At 40.1% G+C, this 24,371-nt stretch overlaps 1 protein-coding gene across 1 annotated transcript in view; it reads left to right on the top strand.

Moving 5' to 3' along the window:
* Positions 1-24,371, top strand: part of CNBD1 (cyclic nucleotide binding domain containing 1) — a 280,150-nt gene that overhangs the window by 206,977 nt on the left and 48,802 nt on the right. Inside the window, exons 9-10 of the mRNA XM_043538780.1 lie at positions 9,235-9,344; positions 11,318-11,468. Of these exons, the coding sequence (XP_043394715.1) occupies positions 9,235-9,344; positions 11,318-11,468 (261 nt within the window). The remainder of the gene's footprint in view (positions 1-9,234; positions 9,345-11,317; positions 11,469-24,371) is intronic.

The following is a 24,371-nucleotide window of genomic DNA, read 5'->3' as shown; positions in this document are numbered from 1 at the left end:
CATGTAGGAGTAAAGGGCTTTTTTCCCCCAGGATTTGTCCTCCCAATACGCAGCATTTATAGTTTTGTTCCCCTTTCAATCTCTCTGGTCACGCGATTACAGACATGAAAGTTGCGATATTACAACAGAAAAACTTCAAAACCAGACTCCGGCGAGAAACTGTTGAATTGGAATTCATTTGCAAATTGGATACTATTAACTTAGGCTTGAATAGAGACTGGGAGTGGCTAAGTCATTATGCAAGGTAACCTATTTCCCCTTGTTTTTTCCTACCCCCCCCACCCCCTCAGACGTTCTTGTTAAACCCTGGATTTGTGCTGGAGATGGCCCACCTTGATTATCATACACATTGTAAGGAGAGTGATCACTTTAGATAAGCTATTACCAGCAGGAGAGTGGGGTGGGAGGAGAGAAAACCTTTTGTAGTGGTAAACACCCATTTTTTCATGGTTTGTGTGTATAAAAAGATCTTCTGTACTTTCCACAGTATGCATCCGATGAAGTGAGCTGTAGCTCACGAAAGCTTATGCTCAAATAAATTGGTTAGTCTCTAAGGTGCCACAAGTACTCCTTTTCTTTTTGTGCATACAGACTAACACGGCTGTTACTCTGAAACCTGTCATTATGCAAGGCACTGCATTTAGCCGTATGGAGTGGAAATCTATCAACTGCATGAAAAAACTTGTACAGATACAGACAGACATCATCTTCCTCTCCAAATGCAAACAGATGGACATCGTACCAAATGGACTGAAGGTAAAAAATCCATTACAATCTACATACCACACAGACTATGCTGACAGCTTGTGCCACACGCTCTCAAAGAAACTGCGGAACCACCAGATCAACATCCTGTACAGCAAACAGGGAAAGATAAAGAATGAGCTCTCAAAAATGGATACTCTCATAAAGAACCAACCTTCCACACAAACTTCCTCGTGGCTGGACTTTACTAAAACTAGACAAGCCATTTACAACACACACTTTGCTTCTCTACAAAAGAAAAAGGACACTAAACTTTCTAAACTACTACATGCCACAAGGAGCCACAGCAATGGTTCCCTCAACCCACCCAGCAATATTGTTAACCTATCCAACTATACTCTTAGCCCAGCAGAAGCAGCTGTCCTATCTCGGGGCCTCTCCTTCTGCCCCACCACCCCCACGAACATGTACAGTTCTGTGGTGACCTAGAATCCTATTTTCGACGTCTCCGACTCAAGGAATATTCCAACACACCTCTGAACAACATACTAATCCACAGAGACCTCCCTACGAACACTACAAAAAGAAGGATTCTAGGTGGACTCCTCTTGAAAGTCGAGACAGCAGACTGGACTTCTACATAGAGTGCTTCCGCCGACGTGCACGGGCTGAAATTGTGGAAAAGCAGCATCACTTGCCCCACAACCTCAGCCATGCAGAACACAATGCCATCCACAGCCTCAGAAACAACTCTGACATCATAATCAAAAAGGCTAACAAAGGAGGTGCTGTTGTCATCATGAATAGGTCGGAATATGAACAGGAAGCTGCTCGGCAGCTCTCCAACACCACTTTCTACAAGCCATTACCCTCTGATCCCACTGAGAGCTACAGCATTTGCTCAAGAAACTCCCTGAAAAAGCACAAGATCAAATCCACACAGACACACCCCTGGAACCTCGACCTGGGATATTCTATCTACTATCCAAGATCCATAAACCTGGAAATCCTGGGCACCCCATCATCTCAGGCATTGGCACCCTGACAGCAGGATTGTCTGGCTATGTAGACTCCCTCCTCAGGTCCTACGCTACCAGCACTCCCAGCTACCTTCGAGACACCACTGACTTCCTGAGGAAACTACAATCCATTGCTGATCTTCCTGATAACACCATCCTGGCCACTATGGATGTAGAAGCCCGCTACACCAACATTCCCCACAAAGATGGACTACAAGCCGTCAAAAACACTATCCCCGATAATGTCACGGCTAACCTGGTGGCTGAACTTTGTGACTTTGTCCTTACCCATAACTATTTTACATTTGGGGACAATGTATACCTTCAAATCAGCGGCACTGCTATGGGTACCTGCATGGCCCCACAGTATGCCAACATTTTTATGGCTGACTTAGAACAACGCTTCCTCAGCTCTCGTCCCCTAACGCCCCTACTCTACTTGCGCTATATTGATGACATCTTCATCATCTGGACCCATGGAAAAGAAGCTCTTGAGGAATTCCACCATGATTTCAACAATTTCCATCCCACCATCAACCTCAGCCTGGTCCAGTCCACACAAGAGATCCACTTCCTGGACACTATGGTGCTAATAAACGATGGTCACATAAACTCCACCCTATACCGGAAACCTACTGACCGCTATTCCTACCTACATCCCTCCAGCTTTCACCCTGACCACACCACACGATCCATTGTCTACAGCCAAGCTCTGCGATACAACCACATTTGCTCCGACCCCTCAGACAGAGACAAACACCTACAAGATCTCTATCAAGCATTCTTACAACTACAATACCCACCTGCGGAAGTGAAGAAACAGATTGATAGAGCCAGAAGAGTTCCCAGAAGTCACCTACTACAGGACAGGCCTAACAAAGAAAATAACAGAACGCCACTAGCCGTCACCTTCAGCCCCCAACTAAAACCCTGCCAACGCATTATCAAAGATCTACAACCTATCCTGAAGGACGACCCATCACTCTCACAAATCTTGGGAGACAGGCCAGTCCTTACCTACAGACAGCCCCCCAACCTGAAGCAAATACTCACCAGCAACCACATACCACACAACAGAACCACTAACCCAGGAACCTATCCTTGCAACAAAGCCCGTTGCCAACTGTGCCCACATATCTATTCAGGGGACACCATCACAGGGCCTAATAACATCAGCCACACTATCAGAGGCTCGTTCACCTGCACATCCACCAATGTGATATATGCCATCATGTGCCAGCAATGCCCCTCTGCCGTGTACATTGGTCAAACTGGACCGTCTCTACGTAAAAGAATAAATGGACACAAATCAGATGTCAAGAATTATAACATTCATAAACCAGTCGGAGAACATTTTAATCTCTCTGGTGGCCCAACTTGATTATCATACACATTGTAAGGAGAGTGATCACTTTAGATAAGCTATTACCAGCAGGAGAGTGGGGTGGGGGGAGAGAAAACCTTTTGTAGTGGTAAACACCCATTTTTTCATGGTTTGTGTGTATAAAAAGATCTTCTCTACTTTCCACAGTATGCGTCCGATGAAGTGAGCTGTAGCTCACGAAAGCTTATGCTCAAATAAATTGGTTAGTCTCTAAGGTGCCACAAGTACTCCTTTTCTTTTTTCTATAGCTGGCGAGCCTCTGAAGCTCCAGAAAAATAAGCCAATATACCCTAAATGCTGCGTAAAGGAAGGAATAAGTTTCCATATGTCACCTATATTTCTTTTTTTTCTTTAAATACACTGAAACATCAGACACACTCTGCAGATGTTTCTCTGGTTTTGGTCTTAGGGTTATATGACCTTATCTCAATCAACTGATGTCCACTCAATAATTTAAAACGCTATTGATTAGCCAATATCATTTATAATGCAAAACTATTTTGGGTCACCCAACCATGTCTCAGCCAATAGGACAGTATTTGTCAAGCCAAGGATTCAGTCAATGATATAAAATGAATGGTAATGAGAGTTTCATAGTACCTTGATCCATCACTTTTTTTTTTATGCTACTTACTGGGTTTACTTTTTCTTTTTCTTTTATAGTCTTCCTTCCCTTCCCCCATTTTAAAGCACATTTGTTGTTATGGAAACATTTGTCATTGGCATGGGTTAAGCTTAGTCACAGCCGCCTGGCAGAATAAAGTCAGATTATGTAATAGTTGAACATTTGTACAAAGGTTTTGGAAATATAAGAGTTTTTATGATGGCTATACCTGTGTGTGTTTGCATATGTACATAAATATACACAATTCACGGAGATGTGGTATAAAGATTTTATCAGCATGAGTTTGTAATGGCCATATTACTCGAGTTTCAGGAACTTATGAGTGAGTTGTCCAGGTCATCCCAAAAGAGAATCCTTAAAAGCCTTTATAGCACATCACGCTGATGTGGGTTCTGTAAATGTCATATATTTTGCAGAAAATCCATATGAGAAATGTCTTAGAGACTTTAAAAAAAATACAGGGTCTGTATTGACTGTAAAGAATTAGAAGATTTGACTCATACGCCCTTTTATACCCGCAAAGGAATGCCCCCAAATGGACACTTATGCCCGTGCAGATGTTAGACTCACAAACCAGGGTGTTTATCCAGGAACATTTTGTTAATGTTAATGTACATTTGTAAGAATCAAAGCTGATACAGCCCAGTACTGAAGTGTTGCAAGGAGCTTAAAACCCCTCAGCAAATGCACCCTGCTCACCAGAGATCTGCTGCAGACTGTTGCAAGATAGACTATTTATTTATTTGTATTATGGTAGTGCCTTTGAACTCCAATCATAGATCAGGACCCCATTGTGCTAGGTACTGTAGAAACACAGCATGAAAAGAGCTTACAGTCCAAATTTAAAGAGACAGAGGGGTGAAAATACAGCTGTATTATTTTACTCAGTTCTGCGTAAAACAAACACGTCAGAGGGAGAACTAATAGGCTGTATTTATACTAAAATGTACATAATCACTTTTGAGAACTACAGAGCATTCTATTAATTTCAGTTGAGCTCTTTTCCTTCCACATATCTTTGCAAGCTTGTAGTCAAGAAAATGGCAAGTTTGGAAAGAACTAGCTTTTTCATGGTCTTCTAATTTTGTGGGTACTGTATCTATTACCTTGCTTATTCCTTCTGTAATGCTCTGAAACAGGAAATGTTTTTCACCAGGGTTTGCTTGTCGCATCAAACTTCCTGTCATCTAAGTCTTGTTTCTCTGCTTTGGGATGAACTGACTAGGTTGATTTTTTTTATTTACCAAATAATGGCATATCTTCAATCCTTTCTGATATTCCTCTCTAAGATGACTGCTAGATGGAGTGCTAACTGAGGAGTTTAGACATTCAGATCTCATTTTCCCTCTACCTATTCCCCATAATGCTCCTTGAGCCTGGAATAGTATAAATGACAGCAGTAAAAATATTCAATTTGAGTGTATTCTGGTTAGAATTTTGTGAACATCTTTATGGCAGGGAATGTGTCTTATTACGTTTATTACACACCAAGGATAAATTTCGCCCCTATGTATCTTTCACAAACTTAAGCGAGACTTAACTGATGCTTAAGCCTTGTGTTAAGCTTTGTGAAGATCCCCACACTCAACTTATGGGGTAACATACATGATGTATAATAACATAACAGAGGAGCAATTGCTCATTTTAGATGAGCACAGATTAAGTAAATTAAGCCAAGCATGAATGACATTTCAGAAGGTTGATTTACTATAAAAAGCGGGTTTCAGAGTAACAGCCGTGTTAAAAGCAACTCATATTGGGTGTGCCCTTAATGAAGAAGCAAAATTGAGGAAGATCTGGCTTTTAGTAAACCCTGTGAAATTTCATTAAATGAGTAAAAAAGGTAGAAAAACAATATATTGATCACTAATGCAATTAAAAAAAATTGCACAGCTTGAATTCATAATACAAGCAAATATTGCATCGTGTGTTTAGCAGTAAGTCCATGTTTCAGAGACAGTTACGTAGGGTCAAATCTTGTTCCCTGTGTTTGGCCTGAGTAAATTGCTCATGAGCAGAGGGCTTCCACTGAGGCTGCGGAATGGGGATGGAATCTTCCACGCAGGCCACAAGCTGCGGGGAAGAAATGTCAAGGCTGCAGTAGCCTGTGCAACTGCTGTGCCCTCCTAGATAGGGATTCTGGCTGCGGATTCATGACTATCGTGATCTACCTCCCACTGACCCCAGCGGTCATCATCCCAGCTCCAGAGCTTTCCTGCATGCTAGGTGGGATGGAAATACCTAAGAACATAGAACCATGATGTATAGGAGCGAAGACCTCTTGCACAGGCTGTCCACCACACAGCCAAAATGCTGTCCTTCTGCACCAGTTGCGAGGATCCCCTCAAAAGATCAGAAATCGATAAATGTAAATTGTGTGAATGCGAATAGGCATATTAAAAGAAAATCCTTTAAGACTTCATTAAAAATCTGGCCTTGACTACAGACTGGCTAAATGCCCAGGCAGATGGTGACGTATAAAATTACACCATGAACAGCTACAGCTGAAAATGTGCTATTTCCTAGGTAACTATAAATGTGAACATGAAGATAAATACAATAAACAAGAATATTTAATCATAGATCTACAAAATCGCCTCTAGCTTTAACTGAAAAATGTGTGCAGTTATTTTTCTGCCAGTCTTTTTGCCAGAAAACCAATAACTGTGTTTTACAAAACTTCACCCAAGATTGTAGTCTTATTGTTCCATCTCAGGTTGGGAAAAAACTAAGAGAGATTGTCAGGTTCCAGTTGGAATTAATGAGTGGGATTTCCAGAAGTGCCTCAGTGATTTAGGAGCAGCATGACTTAAGGATGTTATGGATCTACTTAGCACCCAACAGTTGCACTTAAATTGTTCTTTCTAATGATAAAGAATCATTTCTGGTTTGAGAGAAATCTAATGGGTAATAAACCAGGACACATTTTAATTGCCTTCATTGTATATGAGATGTGAATTAATATTGGGAATCTTTGCTCGTGGTTGGCCTTGATGAATGATAGATGGACAGTGATCCAACAGAACATCCCAGGCTTCCCTCTCAAGTGAGTTTTCTCTCAGATGTTGTGGTCTGGTCAGTTTTTTTCTTCAATTAATTAGGCTCTTGAGTCATAAAGACAGGTTTCAGAGTAACAGCCGTGTTAGTCTGTATTCGCAAAAAGAAAAGGAGTACTTGTGGCACCTTAGAGACTAACCAATTTATTTGAGCATAAGCTTTCGTGAGCTACAGCTCACTTCATCGGATGCATACTGATGAAGTGAGCTGTAGCTCACGAAAGCTTATGCTCAAATAAATTGGTTAGTCTCTAAGGTGCCACAAGTACTCCTTTTCTTTTTGAGTCATAAAGGTTGGTCATCAGGTATTGCACCAGCCAGTCTCTCAGCTATGAGTGGTTGGTTGGTCCCATACCAGAAAAATCTTGTCTCTGACTCTTCAGGAATTAACAAATTCTGTCTCTAGGTATATTAAAATTCTCTTTTGCTCTGAACAGTTATTGAGTGAGATTAGGAAATTTACTAGCTATCGTCTTAGCTAATGAGTTCTATAATCAATAAATCACAGCTTTTGTTGTTTTCTGTCTCACTTTCACAGCTTTTCTCCAAAACTTCTAAAATGTAGGCCTAATTCTTATCATTGATGCAGACTTTCTCTTTCTTTCAATTTGTACATTATGGCATTTTACAGACACTTTGCTTCTGCTTCTTTCTTGCTTGCTTTGAGTCTTTTCTGTCTGATTACATTTTCCTGTCTCTTTTCTGATGTTTCTCTTGATGTTTCTCGTGGAACTTGCTTTCTCTGCTGATTACATGAGTTATTTTTTCCGCGCTGTTTGCCGCAGCATCTTTCAGGTCCTTGGTGGAAATTACAGGTAGGATTTTCAGAAGTGCTGTGCATTGGCCTAACTCCCATTGAGGTCAGACACTGCTGAGTGGTTTTGAAAATCACACTCTACAAATGACTTCAGCATTTTTAGAAATTTCCTTCAGTTTCCCCCAAGTCATTTTCAGAAAAGGTGCCATTGACGCATCTCTGGTCCACAGCTTGATTCCACTGAGGAACAAGGCAGCAGTTTTTTCTTTCATATTATTGGAGCCTCTGGGACATGTTTGCCAGTACACTTCAGCCACTCTGGTTATGCAGAGCAGCCATAAACCTGGCATAACTGGCTGCTTGCTTTGGGCTTACAGCTGCTTTGCATCACCAAGCAGCACAAGGGAGCAGGAACATATTGGCCATACATTTTTAAATCATATGTCTAATTTTGTTACTGGTTTTATTTCTTCCAGCCATGAGACAATGTGGATGCTGAGTGAACTTAGAGGGCCAGCTGGTGTAAATTAGGGCAGCTTCATTGACTTAATTGGAACTCTGCCAATTTACACTAGTTCAGGATCTGGTCCAGACTGACTTGTCTGTGATACTGTAATCCCAGGGAGCCTCTCCTTTCGACAGCTGTTCAATCTGTCTGCATCATGTGCTTCCTTCACCATAGGTTCATTAGTATTGTAGTGATAAACATTGTAGTTCTGGTGTCATTGTTTTCGTTAGTATGAAATGTCAAGAAAGAATTCTTGCAGAACAGCAAATTTGTTTAATTAATTCTTCTCCCAAAAGCAAAACCATGGCTCCTTCCTTCCTGTGGAATCATAGAAAATCTTCCAGAGTCGAGGGGAAAAGAGAGAGAAAGCACCAATAAAAAGGGAATTTAGGAACGTCTTGCGGCTCACTGGCCCATGTCCTCAGCTGGTGTAATAAGGCATAGTTCCATTAACTTTAGTGGTACTATGCCAATTTAAGGCAGCCGAGGATCTGGCCCATTGTTCTTAGATAAGATGGTTTTAGGTAAAGTTGCTTGTCTGAGGAGTTGCAGTGGCAACTGCTGAGTTTCGCCCATGTCATTGTGCGTCATGGTGTGAAATATAGGAAATGTAAAAATGTCAGAATTCAAGATTTTCACATTCAGTTTAAATGGTCTGATTTCAAGGGGAAAAAAACTACTAAATGTGTTGATGTAGTTATTTTGTTTTGTTGAAAAACATGACCATTTTTGTGGGAACATGGGTTTTCCTTTACTCAGAAATGCTCTTGTTTTTGAACAAAAGCCTCAACTAAAACTCAGAATATGACTTCACTCATTTTTTTTTGAGGGGGGAGGGTATGTCATTGCTACAGTCTATTGATGTATTAATTCTATACTTAATTACTGCATGTTAAGGCCCCGGTACTGCAATCGACAATGTGTTGATGGATTGCTGTGCCCAAGCAAAGCCCCACTAACTTCCTTAGGGCTACACATATATGCAGCAGTCTGCCTGCACATTGTAAATTTCAGGACTGGTGTCTGATATTGAAGTAATGAACCATATAACTTTTGAATACCACATAATAGACTGAATTAAAATTCATTCTTGCAATATGCCAAATTTTTGCAATATTATAAATGTTCTTTTACCAACAATTGTTGAGAGAATTTTCAGTTGTTGCTTCTCTTGTTGCAGTGCTTTTAAAAGGAGGAGAAATCAGTACATTTGTTGGATTTATTAAATCTGGATACTGTAATGTTTACAGAGAAACTGAGGCACTTGTGAAACTACCATTGGGGAAAATGGTAAGCTAATTTATGTCTTGGAAAATAAGCATTTCACTTGTTTCTTAGGGTTTGCTTCTCCAAACCTTACTCTTATTGACAGGGAATTTCTAGTACAGTCCCCAGAGGGATCTGTTCTTGGCCTACAGTTATTGAATATCTTTATCAATGTTCTGGAAGAAAATGCAAAACCATTGCTGGTAAAATTTATAGATGAAAAAAGAATCAGTGGAGTGGGAAGTTATATTGCGGTCAGGCCAGTTGTATAGACTGACCTGGATCTCTTGGTAATATGGGCTTATTTAAACATATGTTTTAACACAACCAAATGCAAGGTCATACATCTAGGAAGAAAGAATGTAGGTTACACTTATATGTTGGAGGACTGCACCCTAGAATGCTGTGACTCTGAAAAGATCTTATGAATCATGGTAGATAACCAATTGAACATGACCTTCCAGTGTAATATTTTTGCTAAGGGGGTGAATGTGATCCTTGGATCCACGGAATACTGAGTAGGAGAAGGGAGGTGATATTACCTATGTATATGGCATTTGACCATTACTGGAGTCCAGTTTCGGTGTCTAGACATCAAAAAGGATGTTGACAAAATGAAAAGAGTTCAGAAAAGAGCTACAAGAATGATTTGAAGTCTGGAAAACATACCTTCTAGTGAGAGGATAAAGATGCTTGATCTATTTAATCTAAGAGATGGTTAAGAAGTAACTTGTTCACTGTCTACAAGTACAACATGGGGAAGAGATTTCTGATAGTTGATGGCTCTGTAATCAAGCAGAAAAAGGCAGAAAAAGATCTAATGGTTGGAAGTTGAAGTTAGGCAAATACAGAATAGAAGTAAGACACAGGAATGACTTATCTGGGGTTTGTGGGGACTCTATTACTTGAAGTCTTTCAATCAAGACTGGATTTCTTTATAAAAGATATAGTATAGCTCAACCAGCAGATGTGGGCTTTCTGCAGAAATTACTGGGTGATGTTCTTTGCCCTGTGTTAGATAGAAGGTCAGACTAGATGATCATAAAGTGATCCCTTCCGGCCCTAAAATCTGTGAATCTAAGCACTAACTCAGTGGGACTATGTACATGAGTAAGAACAGTAATTGTTTGGGCTTTAAACACTACTCTAAATAGAAAGCAATAAATTAGCTCTTGCTGAAAGACAATGTCAGTAATACAGCATTTTGGTATTTCGGGTACAAAGTAAGGTACTTTGGATCCAAAGGAGTAAGGTAGAAGCTGCAACTACCAAAAGAGGAAGGAGCTACTCAACATGAGTAAGGTTATGACGATTTGGCTAAAAAGCAAAACTGGTAAGATTTTAGTCAGTGACCATTTGTACTCTGCTTTGAGCAGGTCATGTGATTAAATTTTAGAGGAAAAATAAGAAAATAGATTACTTTCACTTATGCTTGAAATTTGGAACAAAATCAGCTTTTTGCATTTTCTCATGCTCTGATGCAGAAAAATAACTAGACTTCTACATTTTCATAGAAAAGCATAATTGTGGACAGGCAAAATCATTTAAAATGGAACAGCCAAAGTTTCCACAAGCTATCATGAAATTAATGTTCACCACTGCTCTTGTCATTTGGGTAAACTGCAAATTCCATTTTAAGTTGCCAGTTTAGTGAATTGAAATATAGTCTACATATGTTTTTAGAGTGTAGTAGCTGTGTTGGTCCCAGGATATTAGAAACAAGGTGGGTGAGGTAATATCTTTTGTTGGACCAACTTCTGTGGGTGAAAGAGACACATTTTTGAACTTACACACAGCTCCTGTTTGGGTGACCTGAAGAAGAGCTCTGTGGTAGCTTGTAATCTTGTCTCTTTCACCCACAGAATTTGGTCCAATAAAACTATTACCTCACCCAACTTGTCTCTCCTATATTTTATTAAAAAATGCTTATATAATGTATTAGTTCAGCTATGCTGTAATGTTATGTGGTACTGAACATATTAATGTTTCCCAACCAGGTTAAACATATCCGACAGGTTCTTGTGGGTCAGCTCCATGAGCAACAGTCCTTTGGAGAAGTGAGCATTCTTCTTCAGACCCCTTTCACATGCAGAGTTGTAACAGCGACAGATGTTAAATTGGGCATAATTGATGCCAGTGCTATACTAGGTAAGTATTAATGGGTCCTTTATTTTCTTGGCATTTTATTATCATCAATCAACGATTCAAGCAATAATGGGTGAACCTCAAAAAGATTTGAATGTTTTTCAGTTCAGATATAAACATCCAAAATGTGGATGCCCAGCCAAACCTTAAGTGAACCATTTAATTGAATTTCCTCCTCACTCCCTGCTTTGCTAAGATTTTTTGGTGACTGTCAACAGTCCATGCAAACTATGCAATATGCCTCCAGGCCTCTCACACTCAAAACATGCTCCAGGTTTCTTTCTTCTCCCCACAAATAACCCCCTTACTTTCTTTCATGGGGTTGGTCGGACTAGATGACATCATATTCTTATCATATGACATCATAGGCGGTAATTCTTTATGGAAATATGATAAACTGTATAATAAAAATATGGCAATGGAAGAAAAGCCATCTGTTGATATTAAGAGAAGGGTATTTTAGTGCCCACACAATTCTTTAAAAGTGTTTCCTTTACTATTGCACTGATATCACTTGATATGATAGTTATTTTTTCTATACTAATTACGTCAGTTGATGCAGGACAAATGCACATTGGGCTGTTTTGTATAAAATCAGCATTTCACACATGAAAGTGCTTGTTCCAAGCATATATTAAGCATATATGCATATATTAAGCATATATTCGCCATCTGGCAGACTAAAACTCCAAAGAGGCAGTACAAGGATTTTAGCACTGCACAGATTTCAAATCTTAGTCCACATTAAGCTCACTTGAAACTATCCCCTGTAAAGACGTTGTCATGGTGTGCATAATTAGCTCAATATTCCCTAGGCTGCATTAAGTTGTTTGGACTATATTCTTTGTTTTACCATAACATGCTAAAGAATATGGTTTCTTTTAATTTCATGAACTGGGTTTTATGGGTGTTTTTGGGCATTTTAACTGGACATCTGAAAACAAACACAAAAGGTTAAAACAACTTTATTGCAATGATATGTTAACCATATGTGAATGTCTAATCAATAAGACTAATATTGAAGGGCATTTTTTCTCTTAAAATGTGCTGGGTTTTTGGTATTTAGGCAGTAGGTGTATTGTGACTGCTGCTTATTACAATAGTCATAATCACCGCACTCTTACTTACGCTCCTATCTTGTGCTCCCCAGTTTGTGCATTGTATGTACTTATGTTTTGCCTTATACTTAGATTGTAAGCTCTTTGGGGCTGGGACTGTCTTGTCATCACATATGTATTCAGTGCCCAGCAAAATGGGGCCCTGATACTTGATTAAGGCATTATCACAATACAAATAATAAATAAGAACAATGGGTTTGAAACAGAGTTTTAAGTGGGTCTGCCTATAATATTATAGATCATTTGTGAGTCTGAGTACTGACTCAGTAGCTTCTTTAGAGAATCTGAGTGTCCTCACAAATCTGCTGTCCAGTGAGGAACCCCTTAGACACAAACAGGAAATGAGCCTTGATTTCATATCTCAGTATGCTCTGTGGGAAAAGCAGGTGATCGAGGCAGTTACTTCACTATGATTCACTTTACTTAGAGTATGTCTACACAACAAGAGCGGTGCATGAACTACTCTAGCTGTGAGCTAGCTTGAATCCAGGTAGTGTGGGTAACAACGAAGCCAGTGCAGCTTAGTCTAACAGAAAGATGAGCTGGGTACATACCCAGGGTCCATGCTGGTCTTGCACTATCTGTACTGAAGCCTACGCTATCCTGTCTTCATTGCTGTTGTTACCTGCACTAGCTGGATTCAAGGTAGCTTGATGAGACTAACCCATGTAGCAGCTTTTGCTGTGTAGCCATGCACTTAGGATGAAACTCACGCCTGTGCAGAGGGCCAATCTAAGACCTATGCACCACTGAAGACTGACTTGAGTTCTCAGAACAGGTCAAATGTGTTTGGATGTGAGATGTCTGTACATTTTGACACACACACAAAAATACATGGAGTCACTTGACTCTGCCAATCCAAATATCACACCCATTTTGAACTAAAACCCAAATTAATGAGAGAAAAAGTAGTATTGGCAGGTCCCTGAATCTGTTGTGAGACCAGTAATTTGGAGAGTGCACTAAGGCCAATAGTCCATTCTCAGATTCTATGATCCAAAAAAGGCCTGAAACTCTTGTTTTCAACAAAAGGTAATATTTTCACTGGAGACGCTGTAACTGTTGCTACTCACGAGATAATAATTTTACAAATGGGCCCAATTCTTCTTTCAATTATGCTGCTTTTACTACAGTGTAACTACACCATCTTCAACGGAGTCCATTCTAGTTTACTTCTGTTAAACTAGGAGAAGAACCAGGCCCATCGTGCTTAGTTTTTAAGTGTTAAGAACAAATCTTGCATTCGGACATTCATGATTTTACTGGGAGGTCTATGCGTGCATCTGAGAATATAACATGACCCTACAATTTTATTGGTTGTTTGGGTTCTCTGCTTTGCTTCTCTTCTGTGACCTTCCTACCAATTTTCCCCCTCTCTTCCTTTTTCTGGCCTGGCTTAGACATAGCAATATGTGTAAGGGACAATCTACAGGATGTTACAGATGACTGAGGTTTTAAACAGGTTGTTTTGCATCCTAATTTCAGAACTCTAAACAGATAGCCCAAAATCATTGTGTTCTTCACATTAATAATGTATGAACCTCAAGAGGCTTGGTTCACATAAACAGCTGTAGCAGTTGTTCTATAATCTCACTGGATCTCACAAGCTATGTTTGGTTCTTGGATGGGAGACTCAAGGAACCTGTAGTTGCTGCAAGTGTTCCTAATTTGATAGGTGGCACTGTTCCCTTGGAATCTGTATTGAACCAGTGTGTCAACAAAAACCTGCGAGTAACTGTGCAGCTGGAGGTGCCATCTCATTACATCAAATAAGATGTGTCACCAAACTCCTGACCACTTGTGATTAGTAGAGATCCCAAGATAATTTTTGTAAGATGATGGTTGTTAACCCAGCGGCCCTGCCAAATTCCAGTGCAGGTAATTACATTCTGCCTGCTTAAATTCCCCTTGCAGATTCATTTGGAAACAGTTTTCTTTCTTCACTCCTTTCCCTAAATTACTGTTGTAAATCTCAGAGGTTGCTATATTTCAGTGATAGGTGAAGATAACCCTACAAATCCTTTATTTGTCCCATTGGCTGCCATCTGAGGGTACTAAATAAATGTATAAATTAATATGACAACTACCTTAGAATTCAAAGCAAAAAAAAAAAGAATTAGCAGAATTAATTAAATTAATGTAATTAATTAATTTAAAAAAGCAGAATTATTATCAATTATTATTCAATATGTTTATGATGAACCCATCAACATGAAATAGCAACATATGGATGCTTTATCTGAATTTATCTGTATATCTTCAGTCAGGAAATTATGTGAAATCTTGCTAAAACAGTTTCTGGCAAGATTTCCAGTATTTCCTAGATTCAACAAGGACATACATACCCCAAGAATAGCCTTACCTGCAATATTTTGGTTTCATCCATTCTGGCCAAAGCCCAGCAAATAGAAAAGTACATTGAACAAAAAATTAAAAATATTAATGAACATTTTCAAGGCTCAGTAAAGTTTCAGTTTGAAGTTTCTGCAAAGGTTTGGGTCGCTTCTAACTTTCTCTGAGCTAATTCATCCATCTGAGTTTTCTTTTCTGTCAATGGAAATCTCAGTCTCCCAGCAAGGGTGATTTTTCAGATACTTCCTAAACAATACTTACTCCTTCCCACACCCCATGCAAATTCATGGTTTGGTAAGTAGAAATGTTTGAGGATTTTAATAACAATATAATAAGAGATAAAAAGGAAAATGTTCTCCAACTTGTCATCACTGTAGCATCATCTAAATATCTATGGTCAGTTAGACTATCAAGTTTGAGAATTTAGGTATTGTAGATCCTTACAGAAGGTATGTCTAGCCGCAAGTGCAGTGTACTGCATTGTAGTTGTCAAGGTTCCTTCCCCACTCTGAACTCTAGGGTACAGATATGGGGACCTGCATGAAAGCCCCCTAAGCTTATTCTTACCAACTTAGGTTTAAAACTTCCCCAGGGTACAAACTTTGCCTTGTCCTTGAACCGTATGCTGCCACCACCAAGCCTCTTACACAAAGACCAGGGAAAGAGCCCACTTGGAGACGTCTTCCCCCAAAATATCCCCAAGCCCCTGGGGAAGGCTTGATAAGAATCCTCACCAATTTGTACAGGTGAGCACAGACCCAAACCCTTGGATCTTAAGAACAATGAAAAAGCAATCAGGTTCTTAAAAGAAGAACTTTAATTAAAGAAAAAGTAAAAGAAAAACCTCTGTAAAATGAGGAAGGGAAATAGTTTACAGAGTAGTCAGATTCAAAACACAGAGAATCCCTCTAGGAAAAACCTTAAGTTACAAAAAGACACAGAAACAGGAATATACATTCCATTCAGCACAACTTATTTTATCAGCCATTTAAACAAAACAGAATCTAACGCATATCTAACTAGATTGCTTACTAACTCTTTACAGGAGTTCTGACCTGCATTCCTGCTCTGGTCCCGGCAAAAGCATTACACAGACAGAGAGGACCCTTTCCCCCACCCTCCAGCTTTGAAAATATCTTGTCTCCTCGTTGGTCATTTTGGTCAGGTGCCAGCGAGGTTATCTTAGATTCTTAACCCTTTACAGGTGAAACGGTTTTTCCTCTTGCCAGGAGGGATTTAAAGGATTCCCTTTATATTTATGACAGCAGTGTACCCTTAGTCAGCTGACTTGGGCTCATGGGGCTTGGGCTGTGGGGCTAAAATTTGCAGTGTAGATGTTTGGGCTTGGGTAGGAGCCTGGGCTCTGGGACCCTTCCGCTTTGCAGGGTCCCATAGCTTGAGCTTCAGCCCAATCCCAAATATCTATACTGAAATTTTATTGCCCCTCAGCCTGAAGCCTTGCAATCCCAAGTCAGCTGACCCAAGCCAGCCGCAGATGTTTCCTTTCAGTGTAGACATACTCTTAGGCATCTAAAGTTGTATTAAAAGTGCCTACCTTTCAGCAGTCATGTTTGAAAATGTTGATCTCTCTGTCTACCTGCTTTTTATATATATTTTCTCTGATTATCTAATATCTCCTGTTTATATCCATCACTTTCAATCATCAGGACCGGCTATTTATCAAACAATGCGTGGGCAAACTCTTGTTTGTTAATTGTTCATAGTTATATGCTCTCATTTAATTATTCATTTAAAATTGACTCATGTTCTATTGCTAACCTGGTGAATATTCAGATGTGTAAATAGCTGATATTGGAAAGCAAGAAACTGTGTAAGGATGAACATACATGACCATAACCCCCTGTCATTCTACATTATGGGAATACAAATCTATATTTAAACTTGTCATCACTTTTTAATTTCAGACATCATAGTTTCATGGCATGCCCCTTTAATATAATGTGAGCATACGGCTACACTAGTGGAAACAGTGCTGAATTTAAAGAATTGGAAAGCTATCATAACTGGAGCAGTGTCTGAAATACACAGGCAATATGCAGACTGAAGGAAATCGTGTAGCTAAGATGGTGACAATTGCAAGGGCAGTCAAAGTAAGACACTTTCATTGTGGCCTATAAAACAGAAGACTCCTTTGGCTCCTTTGCAGATCCCTGAAGGGGCTCATAACCCCCAAAAGTGTTAGAGATGAGGTAGAGCCATGGCCCAGTCCCCTCCTGTCGAGCATGTTGGGTGTTCTTGGCAGAGCAGGATGTACTAGCATACATGCACCATGCTGTGCACCAGAGAGCAGGCAGGATTGTGGTTCTCTAAAACTTAGTCTCTCTCAAACTCTTCCTGAGGCAGTATGACAGTCCCAGCTCAGGACTGTGTCTAAATGGCATATTTTGTTTTGCAGGTTTATGGAACTAGCTCAAAAGCTGAATGATTGTTAGCTCTATGGTTGACCAGGGTATCAGAGCTGGTCCTCCTGACAACTAGTGAGTCCCAGACAAGTGAAAATCCTAAATCCTATGAGTTCCTCTTATCAGGGAATACTAAATCCCAGATAAACCCTAATTCTGTTTTGTTCTACATTGCCACAATGGGTGTATCCATCCTTGCAGTAGGGCCTGATTCTTTTCCCATTTAAATTGATGGGATTTTTGGCATTGACTTCACTCAGAAGTGGGCTCAGGTCCCTAAAAGGTACCTTGAAAGTTGCATGAATAGAAGCAGTTGATAATCTCCTTTTGTGATGGTTACAGGTTCCTGCAAGCCAGTCAGCTCAAACACAATCTGGTCTTGGATCAAATCTCACATAGATATAGACATGGCCAGACTTGCAGCTTGCTCTATCAGAGGATAATTAGCTTCTGCAGCAAGCTAGCAAGGAATAAGATGTTGCTTTGGTCTTTTCTTCAGCGTGCTGACCTGGACACAGAAGGTAAAGTCCTGGCCCCACTCAAGTCAGTGGAAGTTTTGCCATTGGCTTCAGTGGGGGCAATATTTCACTCAGAATCCTCAGCAGACACTATTGAAGAGCCTGACATCAGTAGGTTCCTGGTACCAGAATGGTTGAATTCTCATTTGTAAAAAATAACAAGCCTTTAATCCGTGATTTAGAGAAGCAGGTTACCTTGAATTAAATAACAGCCCCATCCGCTTGGTGTCATGTAAAGAGCTAAACAGTATATGTTAAAAATGAGTGTTTATTTGTCTAACATAAAAAGAATGATTTTTTCTTAAATCAAAGGTAACCAATTTTTTCTAGTTCTCATGTGTAATTTACAGAGGATTGAATGACAACTGTACAATCAATTTAATTTGTCTAATTATTACCAAAGGTCCCAGTGAAGTAATAAACAGGAAGCTTTTCCTTATGCTAATTTACGTGCTCCAGAAACTTCCAAGTTATGTGGTTTTATTTTAGTATATAGTTATTGCAGCTTAGAGAGAATAAAAAGACCTGATGTAAAGTAATAAAGGTCTGGGATAAGAAACGTTTATTAAAATGGAATACTGATGCATTATTTTTATATATAGGGCTCACCTTCCCCCAGTTGTGGTAAATTATGTCAGATTAATGGCTTGGTATTTTCTATAATAAAAAGAATTACCCACTCTTCAAATAAAAATAATCTGTATTTATTCTGCAGAGCATAATGACCCATTATTTTTACTTATGGGGATACTTTTGCAAGTTGGGGAGAACCATGTGTAGTAATAAGGGACTATTATTTCCTTCATAAAAAAACTGAATTACCAATTCTGAAATCAAAGATAATCTGTTTTTCTCCAGCATGTAATAAAAGAACTTTAACTCAGCATGGGCAAAAATATCTTTTCAACAGAGAAACTGCCAGATTTTGCTTGACTGGATCCATGTGATGACATTAAACAGGTTATGCTTGTGTTATTATACGGAATTGAATTCATGTATTATCACTTTAGAGAACACTGATATTAGCTCTGACTATTTATAAAGTGTCAAAATATTGCTTAGAACTCTGCAGTACTAGGTGATAAGTGCCCTTAATTTTATAAGATTGTTGCAGTTCCCATGAGAGAAATGTTTTCTGTGTTCCAAGATTGGGTAAAGAAAAACTGATTTTAACTGAAAAGTACAATCAATATACAATATATTGAGGTTGCAGTTTAATTGTGTAAAAATATACCCAACACAATTCCAAATGTTTGATTTTTTTTCTTTACTATTTTCCTGTTTATCTTGCTCGCTGGCTTAATTGAAGAATTAACTATTTTGAGTTTACAGTTATGCTACTGTTGAAATAATGAAAAGGAAAAAGTCTGGAACAGCAAAGCTTTATATTAGGTTAAATATTTAACATTGCAACACGTTATATGAAGATCATTCTATGTACGTAAAGCCTGAACAGTCAGGTTTTATGCAGGTGTAACGTGTGGGGTTTGGTGAGGAAAAATGCAGACAGCTAGATCAATGAGAAGGACTGAGGCACTGCTCTCCAATAACAGCTATTCCAGTGTATGGGCCACAACCCTCCACACCATGTATGTGGGGTGTTGGTGCCAAAGGCACAACATGAATTCAGATCTCATGGCTACTTCCATGGCCATAACCTTTCATGGCCTTCTATGCCAGCATGTGCAGGGCTACTGCTGAGCCCCTTTCCATGATACACAGAGGGAATCCAGGTACCTAATGTGCTCTGCCCATATTCCCACTTGGCCACCTCTTTGTTTAAATCATCCGGATGGCTTTGCAATGGCATGCTGCTCTACAAGTGAATTTCACCCTTAGATACTATGGTGATGCATGCTAAAGAGAGCCCTTAAAAAATAGGCCCAGCTAAAATATCCACTGAAATTAGTGGGAGTTCTTCCACCGAAATCAATGGTTGCTAAGGTAGTCCCATTGAAATAAAATAAGCAGATCTTTCACTGTTATACTGACTGTGACAGGGTGTACCAAACCCTCTGAGACCCTCTGGAGGCCCCTGTAGTCTCACCACACCCTGTGCCCCAAAAAGGCAGTAGAGTGGGGTCCTCCAAGCAGCCTAGAGAGTCTGTAGGGGAGGCAGCCAATCAGGGCCCAGTAGGCTAGTATAAAAAGAGGTGTAGGCCCAGAGCAAGTTCAGTTTCCTGCTGGAGCTGGAGGAGTGTGGATGGTGTGCCTTGCTGGCTGACAGAGCTACAGGACTTTAGACAGAGCAGTGCTGGCAGAGACAAGAGGGAGTGAGAAGGAGCTCCCTTCTAGCTGCTGGGATTCAACCAGGACAAGGCCCTGAGGTAAGGGTGAAGAATGTGCTGGGACCATGGGGAAATGGCCCAGGGAATCATAGCAGGATCCCTGGGCTGGAACAAGGAGTAGTGAGTGGGCCTGGGTCCCCCCATTGGCTGCTGGGGAAATGACTGGGAATTTGATACACCCCAGAAGGGGAACTGAATTATTTTAATGGCCCAGCAGGAGAGCTGGGGCCAGAAAGACCTAGAGAGGGTGAGGACATTGTTTCCAGGGCACCCTGGAGTATGGCTCAATACCAGGGATGAGACCATTTAAAGATGATCAGGCTAATTAATAACCTGAGTCCAAGGAGGGCTACAGAGAGAGAGAGGCTAGGCACATGCACTCCATCAAGGGGAGCTACCGAGAAGCGTGTCACCCCTCTACACTGACCTTGAGTTGCTGAGATTAAAAACAGACTAATGATATTGGCTAAAATGTTGTTATAATATAGTTCGGTGCTTTGTTCTGTAGCCATGTGTGTAAATCTGTGTGTATATATAGAGAGAGAGAGAAATGTGCCTTTTGTACATTTCACATCCTTTGAATGTCTTCTTACAATGACACAATTAATAGGAAAGATTATACTGTATATTTCCACAGATGAGAACCATTTCATTCTCAGGAGCTCTTCAGGAACACAGAATATGATTTAACATTGCTGTCTTATCCAATGACAAATTGAGGAGTTTTGCTTGTTGTAATAGAAATTTTATGTGGCCTTAGGCGGTTGCTGGAATATGAAGAAACGTTACATTATTCCTAAGGAATTTGAATAACCTTTCACAGCTGCAAATCCCAGAGTTCCCTTACAGTTTCTATAGGCAAACAGCTAGGAGACCATATATTTTTGAAATGAGCACTTTCCAATTGCGTTGAGTGGGTCTGTCTAACTTCATTTGTGGCAAAAAGACAGAATTATCCATATTTATTTTTTTAATCAAATTTAACATGTAAATCATGCCCTTAGAATATATTTTGAAATGCAGCAATTCAATGTAAAATAGAGAATTTACATTTTCATACAATGAAGGCTTGTGGTTTTCTACTAATTTTGATGTCACTACAAGGAAATCAAATTTGGTATGATTTCTTTTAATAACATATGCTGTTTAATGCTTGTGGTTCTGTTTTCTGAGTTTGCAGATTTTTTACCCATTATTTTTCTAGTAAGTGAGTGAAATTTACCAGATTATAATTACCTGAATGTTCCTCCTTCAGCTCCTTTCCCAGACCTGAAGAAGAGCTCTGTGTAAGCTCAAAAGCTTGTCTCTCTCACCAACAAAAGTTGGTTCAATGAAAGATAATACCTCACCCACCTTGCTTTCTTCAGCACCATATTTGCTACTCTAATCCTTTGGTTTTGCATGCTTCCATTAGCAGTTTTGGACTTACTACCCCAGTGACTTGTATCTAGTATATTCATTTATACTTGTACAAAGTGGTTGCACCAGGCTACCATTCTTCTTTGGTAGTGTTTTAGATCCATTTTGCACTGCATTTGCACAAGTGTAAATGACTGCACAAGGAGCAAAGCAAAAAAGACTCACGCCTCTTTGGTTTTTTTTTTCCTGTATTTAGTGTGATTGAAATTATACTTAATGAATGAATGGTAACTGTCACAATTATTTTTCCTTTGGTCTATCTGTTGTTTTTTTTTAAAGATGTCTTTCACTGGTAATGGCAAGATTTCAAAAGCAGAACCCAGCTGTTCCCGAATCTGGCCATTTCATTTACAGGTTACTAAATTGGAGCTGTGCTCTTCTGAAAAACCAGCCATAGGTTTCAGAGAGAGGCTTTGTCTATACTTAACTGATTGTTGAAATGGTGCTTTATCAGAAATCAGTTCAGCTGAACTGATGTGGGGTTAACCGAACAGGTGCTGACTTTAGGTTGTCCTTGTCTACACTTACAGATAAAGTGTGATCAGCATTGGTTCAGCTAAACTGATTGCCAAAATGATTGCTGAACTGGTACTAAAACTGTAGACAAATCTATGGACAAGACATTCCTTCCTCCTCTCAATCGAACTCCTCAGTTTTCCATAACCTTTCAAAAATAACTTAATGAAACACTGAACATTATTTGGCTAATTCACTTAGTCCTCAATCTATATTCTCATTGCTGATTTCTTTTATAGTCACTTCTTCCTTGTGCTAAGTAGTCTCTTGTCTATTTCTAGGAATTGTTAGATAGCCAAAATCTTCATTACTTTGAAGGAAATCATTCCATTCTGCACAAAAAAGCAGATGATGAAATAGGAAAAAAAACTCCATGGATTTCAACTGGTGGCATATCCAACACATGGTGCCTCAGTGGGTGGATTTAGCAGCCACATGGAGGGGAATGGCTTTGCCAGCATGCCCACCAAAATCAATGGAAATCCTCATTTAGTCCTGCATATCTTAAAGCATCTGTACAAGATGCCTGATCCAAAGCCCACTGAAGTCAATGGGAGTCTTTCCATTGACTTCAGTGAGCTTTGGTCATGGCCCAGAGTGCATACTCTTCCACTGTCCTGGGTTTCCTCTTCATGTCTGTCCAGATACCCACTGCAGGTTGTTGTGTTCTGTGTTTCACTTTCACCTCCAGCATTATCAATTCTCTCTTTTTTTTCTTTTTTTAACATACTCTATTTTTGACATCTTGCCATCAACACTGCCTCTAAACCTGGACAAATTTTGGGTAGTCACATTTTGTGCTGCAGTCTCTCCCCTTTCCCCCTCTATCTACAATTGTGACTTTACTTACCCATTTAACCACAAATGCAGGTTTTGTCATACATTATGGCAATATAGACTGGGAGTTAGAGGAGACTGGAAATCCAGAAACATGGGTTCTTCTTTTGACTGTGCTGCTGACCTGCTATGTCACCTTGGACAAACCACTTAACTTCTTTGTGCCTTACTTTCTTTCATTTATAAAACAGGTATAATAACAAACCACTTAAATTTGTAGCAAGTAATCCACACAGACTGCAAAAGTCTGAAATGAGAATCTCTCATGTAAAGGGTTCAGAACAAACACTAGTGCAGACATCTCAACTCTTCTTGGAGACATTACATAAAATATTAATTCATTTAGAAAAGCTTAACCAGTGTGCTGAATTCTAGGTGCATTGTGATCTAGTGATTGCTTTCTAGTCAGTTAGGCTTCTAAACTGCACCTATCATGTAACTGTAGCATGGTGACTTGGGCAGTCGGCAGGCCTACAACAGCTTTGGGCCTCCAACTTCAGTCTGTCAGTTTAATCTCTGGGTGAGATTTTAGCTGGATTGGTCATCTTAATGGTAACTCCCAGCTCTACCCTCCTTAGGGGCCAGGGATCATAGCTCTGGGGTGTGTCGTGAGATCCAGGCCCTGCCTCTCCACCAGGTCCCCTCCCAGGACCCTGAAAGTGAAACAGCATGCCCCTGCCCTGTGTCTGGCTGGATCATTTGCCCACCTTTCCTTGGGTCACTTCCTACAACCCTTGCATCTCAGTTTGGGGCATGGTCAACATGGACTTAGTATTCACTTCAAACCCCCACTACCTAAGGCCTATGCCTGTGGCCTTCTTGAGCCTTTGCCAACTGTTCTTCCTCCCTCTTTTTTGGGGTGGGGGTGGGCAGTGTGTCTAGGAGTAGAGGAAAGAGCACAGCAAGGTCCCCTCAGTAGAAACTTCCTCTCCTGTTACAGCTCTGCAATACTTCCCCAGGAACTGGCCTCTCTTCCCATCCCCCCCTGTGCTCCTTGCCTGGGGCTGCCAAGGGTCCCTTTATTCTGGTCTTCTCTCCAGAAGCAGGCTTGACAGGGGCCTCCCTGGCCCATTACTGCTCCAGCGCTTCCCTTGTGTCTGCCTTAGTATGAGGCTTATAAACCTCATCACAGTAATCTAAACACCTAATAGCAGGAGCACATGCCTAGGAGTCAGGACTCCTGGATTTTATCTCCAGCAATGCTACTGACTCACCATGTGTTCTTGGGCAGGTCATTTACCATCTGTAATTCAGTTTACAAGTAAACAGAATCTTTTCTAACTTCCAGCCTTGAAAACCTACGTTCCTAGGATCAGAGAATTTAGCTGAGTCCTTTCCTTCTCACATATCACTACCACTAAAGTTCTGCAGTAGGATTCCATTACAGTTGTAAACTAGAGCTTGTCAGAAACTTTTGATGTTTTTTTTTTTGTTT

This window comes from Chelonia mydas, chromosome 2 (assembly GCF_015237465.2).
Source record: "Chelonia mydas isolate rCheMyd1 chromosome 2, rCheMyd1.pri.v2, whole genome shotgun sequence".
Taxonomy (NCBI): Eukaryota; Metazoa; Chordata; order Testudines; family Cheloniidae; genus Chelonia; species Chelonia mydas.
The sequence above is the reverse complement of the archived record's forward strand: the minus strand, read 5'-3'. Positions and strand labels throughout refer to the sequence as shown.